This window comes from Arachis ipaensis, chromosome B3 (genome assembly GCF_059453495.1).
Source record: "Arachis ipaensis isolate K30076 ecotype BB chromosome B3, ASM5945349v1, whole genome shotgun sequence".
Taxonomy (NCBI): Eukaryota; Viridiplantae; Streptophyta; class Magnoliopsida; order Fabales; family Fabaceae; genus Arachis; species Arachis ipaensis.
Genome location: NC_142438.1, coordinates 123,382,543 through 123,392,844, shown reverse-complemented (window position 1 = coordinate 123,392,844; position 10,302 = coordinate 123,382,543). Strand labels below are relative to the sequence as shown.

The following is a 10,302-nucleotide window of genomic DNA, read 5'->3' as shown; positions in this document are numbered from 1 at the left end:
GAAAGGTGTATTGGAGCTTGAGGGTGTGGATACTATCTTGGCACAGAACAAATTGATGCACCAACAATAAATGGAGATGATGGTAAAGAGAATAGATGGACTTCAATTGGCTGTAGTGAACATAGCAAGTCAACCTTCAAGTGAATGGGCCAAGGTGAAGAAGCTTTTGAGAAATGCAACAATGAGCAGCAACCAGAGCAAGTTCAGTACATGCATAACACCTCAAGCTCTTCTCAGAATGACTTCCATGGTGATACATACAATTCATCATGGAATAACCATCCCAACTTGAGGTGGGGAGATAATCAGAATTCAGGAAAAAGAAACCACAATTCCAACAACTCCCGCAACACAAATAACCAAAATCACTCATCCAATAACACTAACCAATACAAAAAACCACAAAACTCATATCAGCAACCCCACAACAATTCACAAGTCCACCAAAACAACTTCACACCACCATTCAACTCACAAAACACCCACCTCAACATCCCAAATAACTTCTAGCAACAACAATCATACCCCAACATACCATCCATTAACCATCAAGAAACCAGGATCTCAAATATTGAAGCAAGCTTACAAGCCCTTACCTAAACCACACAAGCACTTGCTCAAACTACACAAAGTCTAGCCAAAGGGCAAGAAGGCCTAGTCAAAGGACAAGAGCGACAAGAAGCCACGATGAGAAATCTCAAAAGACAAGTGGGGCAATTGGCCAGACAAGCTGAACGGCCAACTAATGCTTTTCCAAGTGATACAATCCCTAATCCAAGGGAGAAATGTAAAGCTGTGTAGCTAAGGAGTGGAAAGACTGTGGAAAATAACAATGGTGCTAAAAAGAAACAAGCAGAAGAAGACAAGAATGATCAAAAAAGTTCCAAGAAGGAGGAGGAATCACAAACTTCAAAGAAGGAAAAGCAAGTCATGGAAGAGCAACCACAAGAAAAAAAAATGAGGTGAAGCCATATATTCCTCCTCTGCCATACCCTCAGAGGTTGAAGAAGGAGATCAAAGACCAGCAATTTTTCAAGTTCTTAGAGGTTTTCAAGAAGCTGGAAATTAACCTCCCACTTGCTGAAGCTTTGGAGCAAATGCCATTGTATGCAAAATTTCTCAAGGAACTCATCAATAAGAAGAGAAGTTGGAATGAAAAGGAGACTGTGATCTTGACCCAAGAGTGCAGTGCATTAATTCAAAGAGGCATTCTACCAAAACTCAAAGACCCAGGGAGCTTCATCATATCATGCACCATAGGCAATATGACATTGGAAAGAGCTCTCTGTGATTTAGGTGCCAGCATCAATTTGATGCCTCTTTCAATGATGAAAAAGCTTGCAATAGAAGAAGTTAAACCCACCAGAATGTCACTTCAAATGGCAGATAGATCACTCAAGATACCTAATGGAGTTGTAGAAAATTTATTGGTGAAGGTTGGAGAATTCATCTTCCCTGCCGATTTTGTCATTTTAGACATGGAAGAAGATGTACACAACTCGATTATCTTGGGGCGACCCTTCTTAGCCACGGCAAGGGCTATCATTGATGTGGAAAAAGGTGAAATGATTCTCAAGGTGCACGATGAGCAAATGATCATAAATGTCTTTAAAGTAATGCAATATCCCTCTGAGAAAGAAAAGCATATGAGAGTGGAAATGATAGAAAATTTGGTTGAAGAAGCACTTGAAGCAGATTAATGTGAAGACCATGAGGGGGAAGCTCAAGACATACAAGAGGAAGATTCACAAGAGGCACAAGCACGGGAAGGTTCAAGTGAAATTAAGAAGGAAGGGGCACCAAAGCAAGAATTGAAACCCCTCCCTTCTCATCTCAAATATGTGTTCCTTGGTGGAGAGGTTAACCTTCCAGTAATCATAAATTCATCCTTAAGCAAGCAAGAGGAAGCCAAATTGATTGGGGTGTTGAAAACTCACAAGATAGCCTTGGGGTGGACAATTGATGACATCAAGGGTATAAGCCCTACCATCTGTATGCACAAGATCCTGCTAGAAGAAGACTCAAAACCAGTGGTACAACCTCAAAGGAGGCTTAACCCAACCATGAAGGAAGTATTTCAAAAGGAGGTGATAAAGTTATGGAATGCTGGAATCATATACCCAATTTCTGATAGCTCTTGAGTGAGCCCAGTGCAAGTGGTACCAAAGAAAGGAGGCATGACTGTCATTTTTAATGAGAATAATGAACTCATCCCTACAAAAACAGTGACAGGGTGGAGGATGTGTATTGACTATAGAAGGCTGAATGATGCTACAAAGAAGGACCACTTCCCTCTTCCCTTCATTGATCAGATGTTAGAAAGATTGGCTGGCCATGCTTATTACTGCTTCTTGGATGGGTACTCTGGATACAATCAGATAGTGGTGGACCCCAAGGACCAAGAAAATACCTCCTTCACCTATCTATTTGGAGTCTTTGCCTACAGAAGAATGCCCTTTGGACTGTGCAATGCCCCTGCTACTTTTCAAAGGTGTATACTTTTCATATTTTTTGATATGGTAGAAAAATTTTAGAGGTTTTCATGGATAATTTTTCTGTCTTTGGCAATTTCTTTGATACCTGCTTGCATTATCTAACTCTTGTCTTGAAAAGATGCCAAGAAACTAATTTAGTTTTAAATTAGGAAAATACCATTTTGTGGTACCTGAGGGAATTGTTCTTGGGCATAAGGTTTCAAGCAAGGGTATAGAAATTGACAAAGCTAAGATAGATATCATAGAAAAGCTTCCTGTTTTAATTGACAAATGATGGTAGTTGTATTACTGTTTCAAATTGTATAGTGCTGCTTTATCCTTGTTAATGGCTGATTTCATGCCTTGTTTTGATTAAGCAATGATGATGATGGCCTTATTATGCTAATTTTTATATTGCTGCTGATTGCTATTTTCGCTTGCTGCCATTTAATTCATATAAATTGATCATGACTAGTGCTGATTTGATTATAGTGAGTTTATATGGGTTGATTTTGCTGTTTGTTTAAATTCAGAAATGTCCTATTTACTGCCAGAATGCTGTCAAAATTTCTAAAAATTTATGTGTTAATTGAATTCCAATTTGTGAATTGAATTTGGTAATTTGTTACTTTAGTTTTGTTTCGTGACCAAATTCAACTCAAAAGGTTACTTTAATTTTTTTCTTTTTTTTCAATTAAATATCTTATAAATCAATAAGAGGGATGGTATATAATTAGTATCTTTGTAAAGAGACAACAGTGAAGAAAACACGAGGACCTACAAAATGCTTGAAGATTCATGCAAGACAGTTGGAAGATAGAGATGAAATTACTCTAGATATTGAAGGAGAGGCAATTGGTCCTACTGATGAAGCTGTAAACAACTTGAGCAAATTTTTGGGCATAGTGGCAAGGAATTCAGATTTTTGTCCATTAATTTACACAAATTGGAAGGGGATTAAAGATAAAGAAGCCATTTGGGAATATGTTCAAGTGAGAATATTAGTCTTGTTTCTTTTAGAAACTATTTGGAAATGTACACATGTATTTTATTCTTACTAGCAAATAATATTTGTGTTTTATAGGCTAAATTTATTATTCCAACTGAAGGAAAGAGGATGGCCCTTGCTCGTATCAATGACAACTGGAGAAGGTATAAGACCACAATAAAGCAAACTCATTTTCTGCCATACAAATGTGTTAATGAGATGTTGAAAAATGTCCTAAAAGCATACCTGAAAGTCATTTTCGCAAGTTAATTGCTTATTGAAGAACTGAGAAAGTTAAGGTAAGACATGTGAAACTTAGTGTAATTGTTTATGCAATTATATTATATACACATATGAGTAAAATATGATGATTTTTTTAATAATACTTGTCTCTTGTTATGTAGAAAATGTTTGTGCAGAATAAGAAAAATAGGGCACAACAGAAATTTAGGCATCGAAAGAGACCAATAAATTTTGCAAGAATACGAGTAAGATTGGTACAATTTTTTATTCTTTGTGAATTTGTATGTGTATGTGTGGTGTGCTTTTTAACTCTATTTAAATGTTATTTGAATTGGACTTATAGGCTGCTTCTAAGGAAAATAATGAACCACCTACTCAAGCAGAAATGTTTGTTGAGACTCGCCAAAGCACAAAGGAAAAATCATTGGATGAAGACACTTTGGATGTTATTGTAAGTATTAGGAGTTAATTTGGTTAAAATAGGTTATGAATTTCTTGTGTCTTGGCAATTTGTCTATCACTTGTGGTTACTTTTATGCTTGTGTTGAGTTAAAGAATCTTGATATTATTCTTAATCTCTATTATTTGTTTTGATGTTGTCAAATGATATATGCTTTTAGTCCAATTGTGTATTTACTCTTATTTTATTATTATTATTTTTTTCTTCACATTAATATAGGCACATTTGCAAGCTGAGAATAAAAAGTCTAAAGAATCAGCAATTAGAGCTTTTCAATCTATATTTGGGAAAGATAAGGCAGGGAGAGTGCAATGTCACAGAAGAGTTACCACACCAACTTTGTTAAAGAAAAATGAAGAAATTGCCACCCTTAAGCAGCAACATGCAACTGAGAAGGCAACATTAGAGGGTAAGGTTGATGTGATGCAAAAAGAAGTAGATGAACTAAAATCACTTGTTAAGATAATGCTGCAACAAAAAAGCTCAGGAGTGGACCTTGACATGTTAGCCGCTCAATTAGGAAGCACTTTAGGCAATCCGAACAATGATGCGCATGAAGAGGTATTATTTGTTGTTAAAGTTTTTATATGTTATCATATCTTAAATAATGGTTGATTATGATGATGTTGATTCAATTGTTTTGTGTATCCAAATAAAAGAATGTTATGATACATATGTTTGTCCTTTCTCTCACTCAAACATTTTTATTTAACATTATTAGTATTAAAGATGTGTAGTTTTATGTTTGATTTTTTTTTTGTTTACAGGAAAACTATGTTGAAGGGGAAATCGAACTTGATTAAGGTCAAATTTTTAAAAGCAACTGTTACAGAGTAAAAGTCATGAACTTATGGACATGATGACTATTTCCTACTTAGCTATTTCAACTCTTTTTTGTTATTATATTTTTTGTAAAATTAGATGATATTGTGGATCTTATAACAATTTTTATAAGTTAAATTTGATGAAAAATGTTCAATTATTTTTCTTTAGTGACTTGATTCAAATAGTTTATATTATTTATTGAGACTAAATAATTAAAAAAAATACTGAAATTAATTTCATTCACGAGAAAACTATTATAAATAAAAAATTATATATTACAAAAAAATCATTTTCAATAGTTACAGAAGACAATGGTGTTAAAACCGTTGTCAAAGATGATTACATAATGGCAATGGTATTAAAACCGTTGCCAAAACACGACTCTAATGGTAACACTTTAAAACTGTTGTCTTAGATGACGATAAAATGGCAATGGTATTAAAACCGTTGCCGAAAAACGACACCAACAGTAACGCTTTAAAACCGTTGTCTTAGATGACTATAAAATGGCAATGGTATTAAAATCGTTGCCGAAAAATGACACCAAGGGTAACGCTTTAAAACCGTTGGTTATGTGAATAATATAACTACAATAGTTTAAAACCGTTGCCTATCTAGTTACGGTATTAAACCGTTGGATCATTTATAAGAACGGTTCTAAACCGTTGCTTATCAAGTAACGGTTCGAAACCATTGTTTAAAATTTTCCGTCAAAATCGTTGTTTTTGCTAGTAACTGAAACAACGGTTTTTTTTGTTACTGTTGCCTTAGGTAAAAAACCGTTGCCTATGAGCATTGGTAACGGCCATATATACCACAAGTCAAAAACTATTGCCAAAGTGTTGCCAAAAGTTTTAGGAACGGTTATTTGATCAACGGCAATGGTTTTTTACCGTTGCAAAAATCCTAGTTTGTTGTAGTGTGAGAAGTTTCTTGGGACATGCTGGTTTTTATAGGAGATTCATCAAAGACTTTTCAAAGATAGCTAAACCACTAAGCAATTTGTTGGTGGTTGACAATCCTTTTGTCTTTGATGATAGTTGCAAGCATGCCTTTGAAACTTTGAAAAATAAACTCACTACAGCACCAATCATCACACCCTCAAATTGTGAATTACTTTTTGAACTTATGTGTGATGCAAGTGATTTTGCAATTGGTGCTGTATTGGGACAGAAAAAGGATAAGTTGCATCATGTTATATACTATGCAAGCAAGGTGTTAAATGAAGCACAGAAAAATTATATCACCATAGAAAAAGAACTCTTGGCAATTGTATATGCATTTGATAAATTTAGACAATACTTGATTGGTTCAAAAGTTGTAGTGTATACTGATCATGCTGCTCTCAAGTATCTCATGTCTAAATAGGATTCCAAGCCAAGATTTATTAGGTGGGTGTTGTTGCTACAAAAATTTGACATTGAAGTCAGGGATAGGCAAGGAAGTGAGAACCAAGTTGCAAACCATCTGTCAAGATTACCACAAGAAAGCAACCAAGATGCACCACAACCAGTGAATGAGAAGTTCCTAGATGAACATCTTCTCCAAGTCCAACAAGCACCTTAGTTTGCTGACATTGCAAACTACAAGGTGGGAAGAAGGATTCCCCAAGAGTTCACCAGGCAACAAGAGAAGAAGTTGCTCAATGAAGCTAAGAAATTCTTGTGGGATGAACCATTCTTATTTAGGAGATGTCCAGATGGAATGATTAGAAGGTGTGTTCCTGAAAATAAAATGAGATACATACTTTGGCATTGTCATAGTTCAGCTTATAGTGGACACTTTGGGCCAGAAAGAACAGTTGCTAAAGTGCTTCAAAGTGGATTTTATTGGCCAACCATATTCAAAGATGCCAGAAAATTTGTGCACCAATGCAATGAATGCCAAAGAGTTGGAGGACTAACAAGGAGGAATAAAATGCCTCAAAACTACATTCTGGAAGTGGAACTGTTTGATCTCTGGGGCATAGACTTCATGGGACCATTTTCCACATCATATTCCATCAAATACATATTGGTAGCAGTGGAATATGTCTCCAAATGGGTAGAGGTCTGATGGGGGAAAAATCGTCGGTAAAGAATTTCACAAAATAATCGTGTTGCAAGTATAGATCTAAACCGACAATTAAACCTCAATCAAATTTAATTTGTTTGTCACTAAAGCAAACCCAATAAAAATAAACCAAAGTATTTAAACCTCGGGTCGTCTCTCAAGGAATTGCAGGGAAGTATACTTATAATTGGTTATGAGATTGTATCTTTTTGGATTTTTGAAATGTGGAACAAGGAATGTAAACGACAAGAAAATAAACTAACAATTAAGAAAACTCTTGGCAAGGTATGAGAACTAAAAGTTCTATCCTCATTATCCTCCTCAATGGTGACATCAATTGTCCATTGCTCCTACTTAGTCAACCTCTAATCTGTGTTTTTCGGGCTTGAAACTGGGCCAAAAACAGCCCAGAAATCGCCCCCAGCATTTCTACAATTTCTGCACGTGGCGCATATCATGTGTACGCATAAGTTACGCGTACGCGTCGATGGTCTTCTGCGCGTATCACGCGTACGCGTCAGTCACCCGTACGCGTCAGTCACGCGTATGCGTCGCTGTGAAAAGCTCCAAGTCACGCGCACGCGTGAGCTATGCGTGCGCGTCGATCCTCGCTGGTCATCTCCTTTGTTTCTTGTGTTCCTTCCATTTTTGCAAGCTTCCTCTCCATCCTCTAAGCCATTCTTGCCCTATAAATCCTGAGAACACTTAACAAATATATCACGGCATCGAATGGTAATAAGAGAGGATTAAAATTAGCAAATTTAAGGCCAAAGAAGCATGTTTTCAATCATAGCACAAAATTAGGAAGGAAAATGTAAAACATACGAATTATATGAATAAGTGTGAGAATAATAGATAAAATTTACTAAATTAAGCACAGGATAAACCCTAAAAATGGGGTTTATCAAGCTCCCCACACTTAAACATTAGCATGTCCTCATGCTAAGCTCAAGAGAAGCTATAAAGGAGTGAAGAGGAATGGTAAAACTTACGAAATGCAACCTATTTATATGAATGCAACTAAATGCAAAAATACTTCTACCTACTTGGTTAAAAGTAAACAAATTCTCCAAGATAAACATAAACTGGATTCCACTAATTCAAATCACAAAATAAAGCACAAGTAAACTTGCAGAAGAAAATAGCTCATGAAAGCCGGGAACAAAGAATCGAGCATCGAACCCTCATCGGAAGTGTATACACTCTAATCACTCAAGTGTTTAAGGTTTGATTCTCTCAATTCTCTACTAACCTTGCTTTCTAAGGCTTGCTCTTCTTCTACCAATAAACAAATAATTTGATGTACAAATACACATATCAAGAGGTCTTTTAAGGATTGTAATGGGATTAGGGTCAAGGTAGGATTGTATTTGGCCAAGTGGACTAAAATCTGAATCCTTAATTAACTTAAACTTTCCACCTAACTTAAGCCAATCCATGTAATCAGAATATAAAACCTAACTATCCATTAACTATATTTTGCACATATTCATGCATCCTAATTTCGAGTACAGTACATATGCATTGCTTTCACCATTTACTTTGGGGCATTTTGTCCCCTTTTTATTATTTGCTCTTTTTTTATATTATTATTTCTTTCTCTTTTTTTTTATTTTTCTTTTGTTTTTCTCAATGCATATGATTAAATTATTGAATGCAGGAATATATGCTCAACTATTATTTTGCACATTTTCACAAGAATATACAACACCCAATTCTCAAACCAAATGTTTCGAAACCCAACTTCCCCACACTTAAATCATGAACACTCTCACTAGCCTAAGCTAACCAAGGATTCAAATTAAGGACATTATTGTTTTCCGCTTAGAGTTAGTGATGAGCTAAAGTAAAGAATAAATGGGATAAGTAGGCTCAACATTGGTTTACAAAGGATAATGAAAAGGTTAAGGCCATATGGGTATGTAAGCTCAGTGAAACAAAGGCCTCAATCATATAAGTGCATGCATACATCAAATAATGAAAATATAGAATTAAACAAGACAAAAATCACAATTTTAGAGAGAAAAACACATACCAAAAATAAAATGTTGGTTGATAAAATGCAACCAATCAAATAGGCTCAAAATCTCACTGGTTTTTTTGTGTTCTAGCTCTAAACCATGTTCCAAAATAAATTTCTTCAAGCAAGTTTAACAAAAATTTTAATTCAAATTAGTGAAATGCTATAAAAGGTTTCTTGAAAAAGAATTCGTTACTTCAACCAAGTAGTGATAAAATATGCACAAAATCAAGCAAACATGCAATCAAACATGCAATTGCAACAATGAACTAACAAATTAAATATTGGTGTTGAGAAGGAAAAGTAACTAACCCACGGAAGTCGGTATCGACCTCGCCACACTTAAAGATTACACCGTCCTCGGTACATGCAAAGATGTGCAGGTGGACGGGTGGCTCCAACTGATGCTTTGCTCCAAAAATTGTGCAGATTGACTCGTCGGTTGCCCCATTGAGAAGCTTTCCCTTTCCCTTCTTGGTGGCTATCCTGAAAGAAGAGAAAAAGGAAGAGAAGTAACCCAGAAACAATTATATGGAAAGAAGTAAAATATATGTGGGTTAATGCCATAAGGTTCTCAACCACATGGTAGCTACAACATGCAAGTGAGAAAATAATAGAAGTAGATGGCATATCAATAGTGCAAAAATTACAACAATGGGGAGAGAGAGTGAGTAATGAAAGACAGTGCAAGTGCATATCAATGCAAATGGAATACAAGTATCATAAAAGATTAGCATTGATCTATGAATAATAATACACAACAATGTAAAACAAGGCACGAAGCACTAAAATAATGCAGGAAAAAATGCAACAGTTGAATAAGAACATTTAACACCAATGATAAAATAGGAAATTAGGAAAGAAAATAAAAACATGAACAAAATTAAAATGCGATAAAGGAAAGTATGCAAATGCAATATGTAAAAGAGAATGAAAGAGAATAAGGATGAGAAGTTAAAGAAATGAAGAAGAAGAAAGTAAAAAAGGAGGGAGAAAGAAGGAGGAAATGAAAAACAAGACGCGACGCGACGCGCGTGCATCACGCGTACGCGTGAAAACTGAAGTAGCCATGCGACGCGTAAGTGTCGCCCACACATACGCGTGGATGGCAAAGAATGAACACTGATGCGTGAGCGTCTACTCCCGCAACTCCAGCGCCATAGCTGCACAACTCTCTGTTCAATTCACGCTTCTACGCCGATTTTCATGCCCACGTGTACGCGTCGCTAACGCTTACGCG

The 10,302-nt window shown here is 35.8% G+C and overlaps 1 protein-coding gene across 1 annotated transcript; it reads left to right on the top strand.

The window, feature by feature from the left end:
- Positions 1-1,710: 1,710 nt before the first annotated feature.
- Positions 1,711-4,968, top strand: LOC148572328 (uncharacterized). Its single transcript, XM_088507457.1, has 8 exons — positions 1,711-1,770; positions 3,212-3,466; positions 3,559-3,626; positions 3,746-3,761; positions 3,867-3,959; positions 4,049-4,156; positions 4,385-4,726; positions 4,933-4,968. The coding sequence occupies exons 1-8, from the start codon at positions 1,711-1,713 to the stop codon at positions 4,966-4,968; spliced, it is 978 nt and encodes a 325-aa protein (XP_088363583.1).
- Positions 4,969-10,302: the final 5,334 nt, after the last annotated feature.

Coding starts and splice junctions, on each gene's coding strand:
- LOC148572328 (XM_088507457.1), top strand. CDS start 1,711: ATGAGGGGGAAGCTCAAGACATACAAGAGGAAGATTCACAAGAGGCAC. Junction 3,467..3,558: donor CCATTTGGGAATATGTTCAA/GTGAGAATATTA, acceptor TGTGTTTTATAG/GCTAAATTTATTATTCCAAC. Junction 4,727..4,932: donor ACAATGATGCGCATGAAGAG/GTATTATTTGTT, acceptor TTTTGTTTACAG/GAAAACTATGTTGAAGGGGA.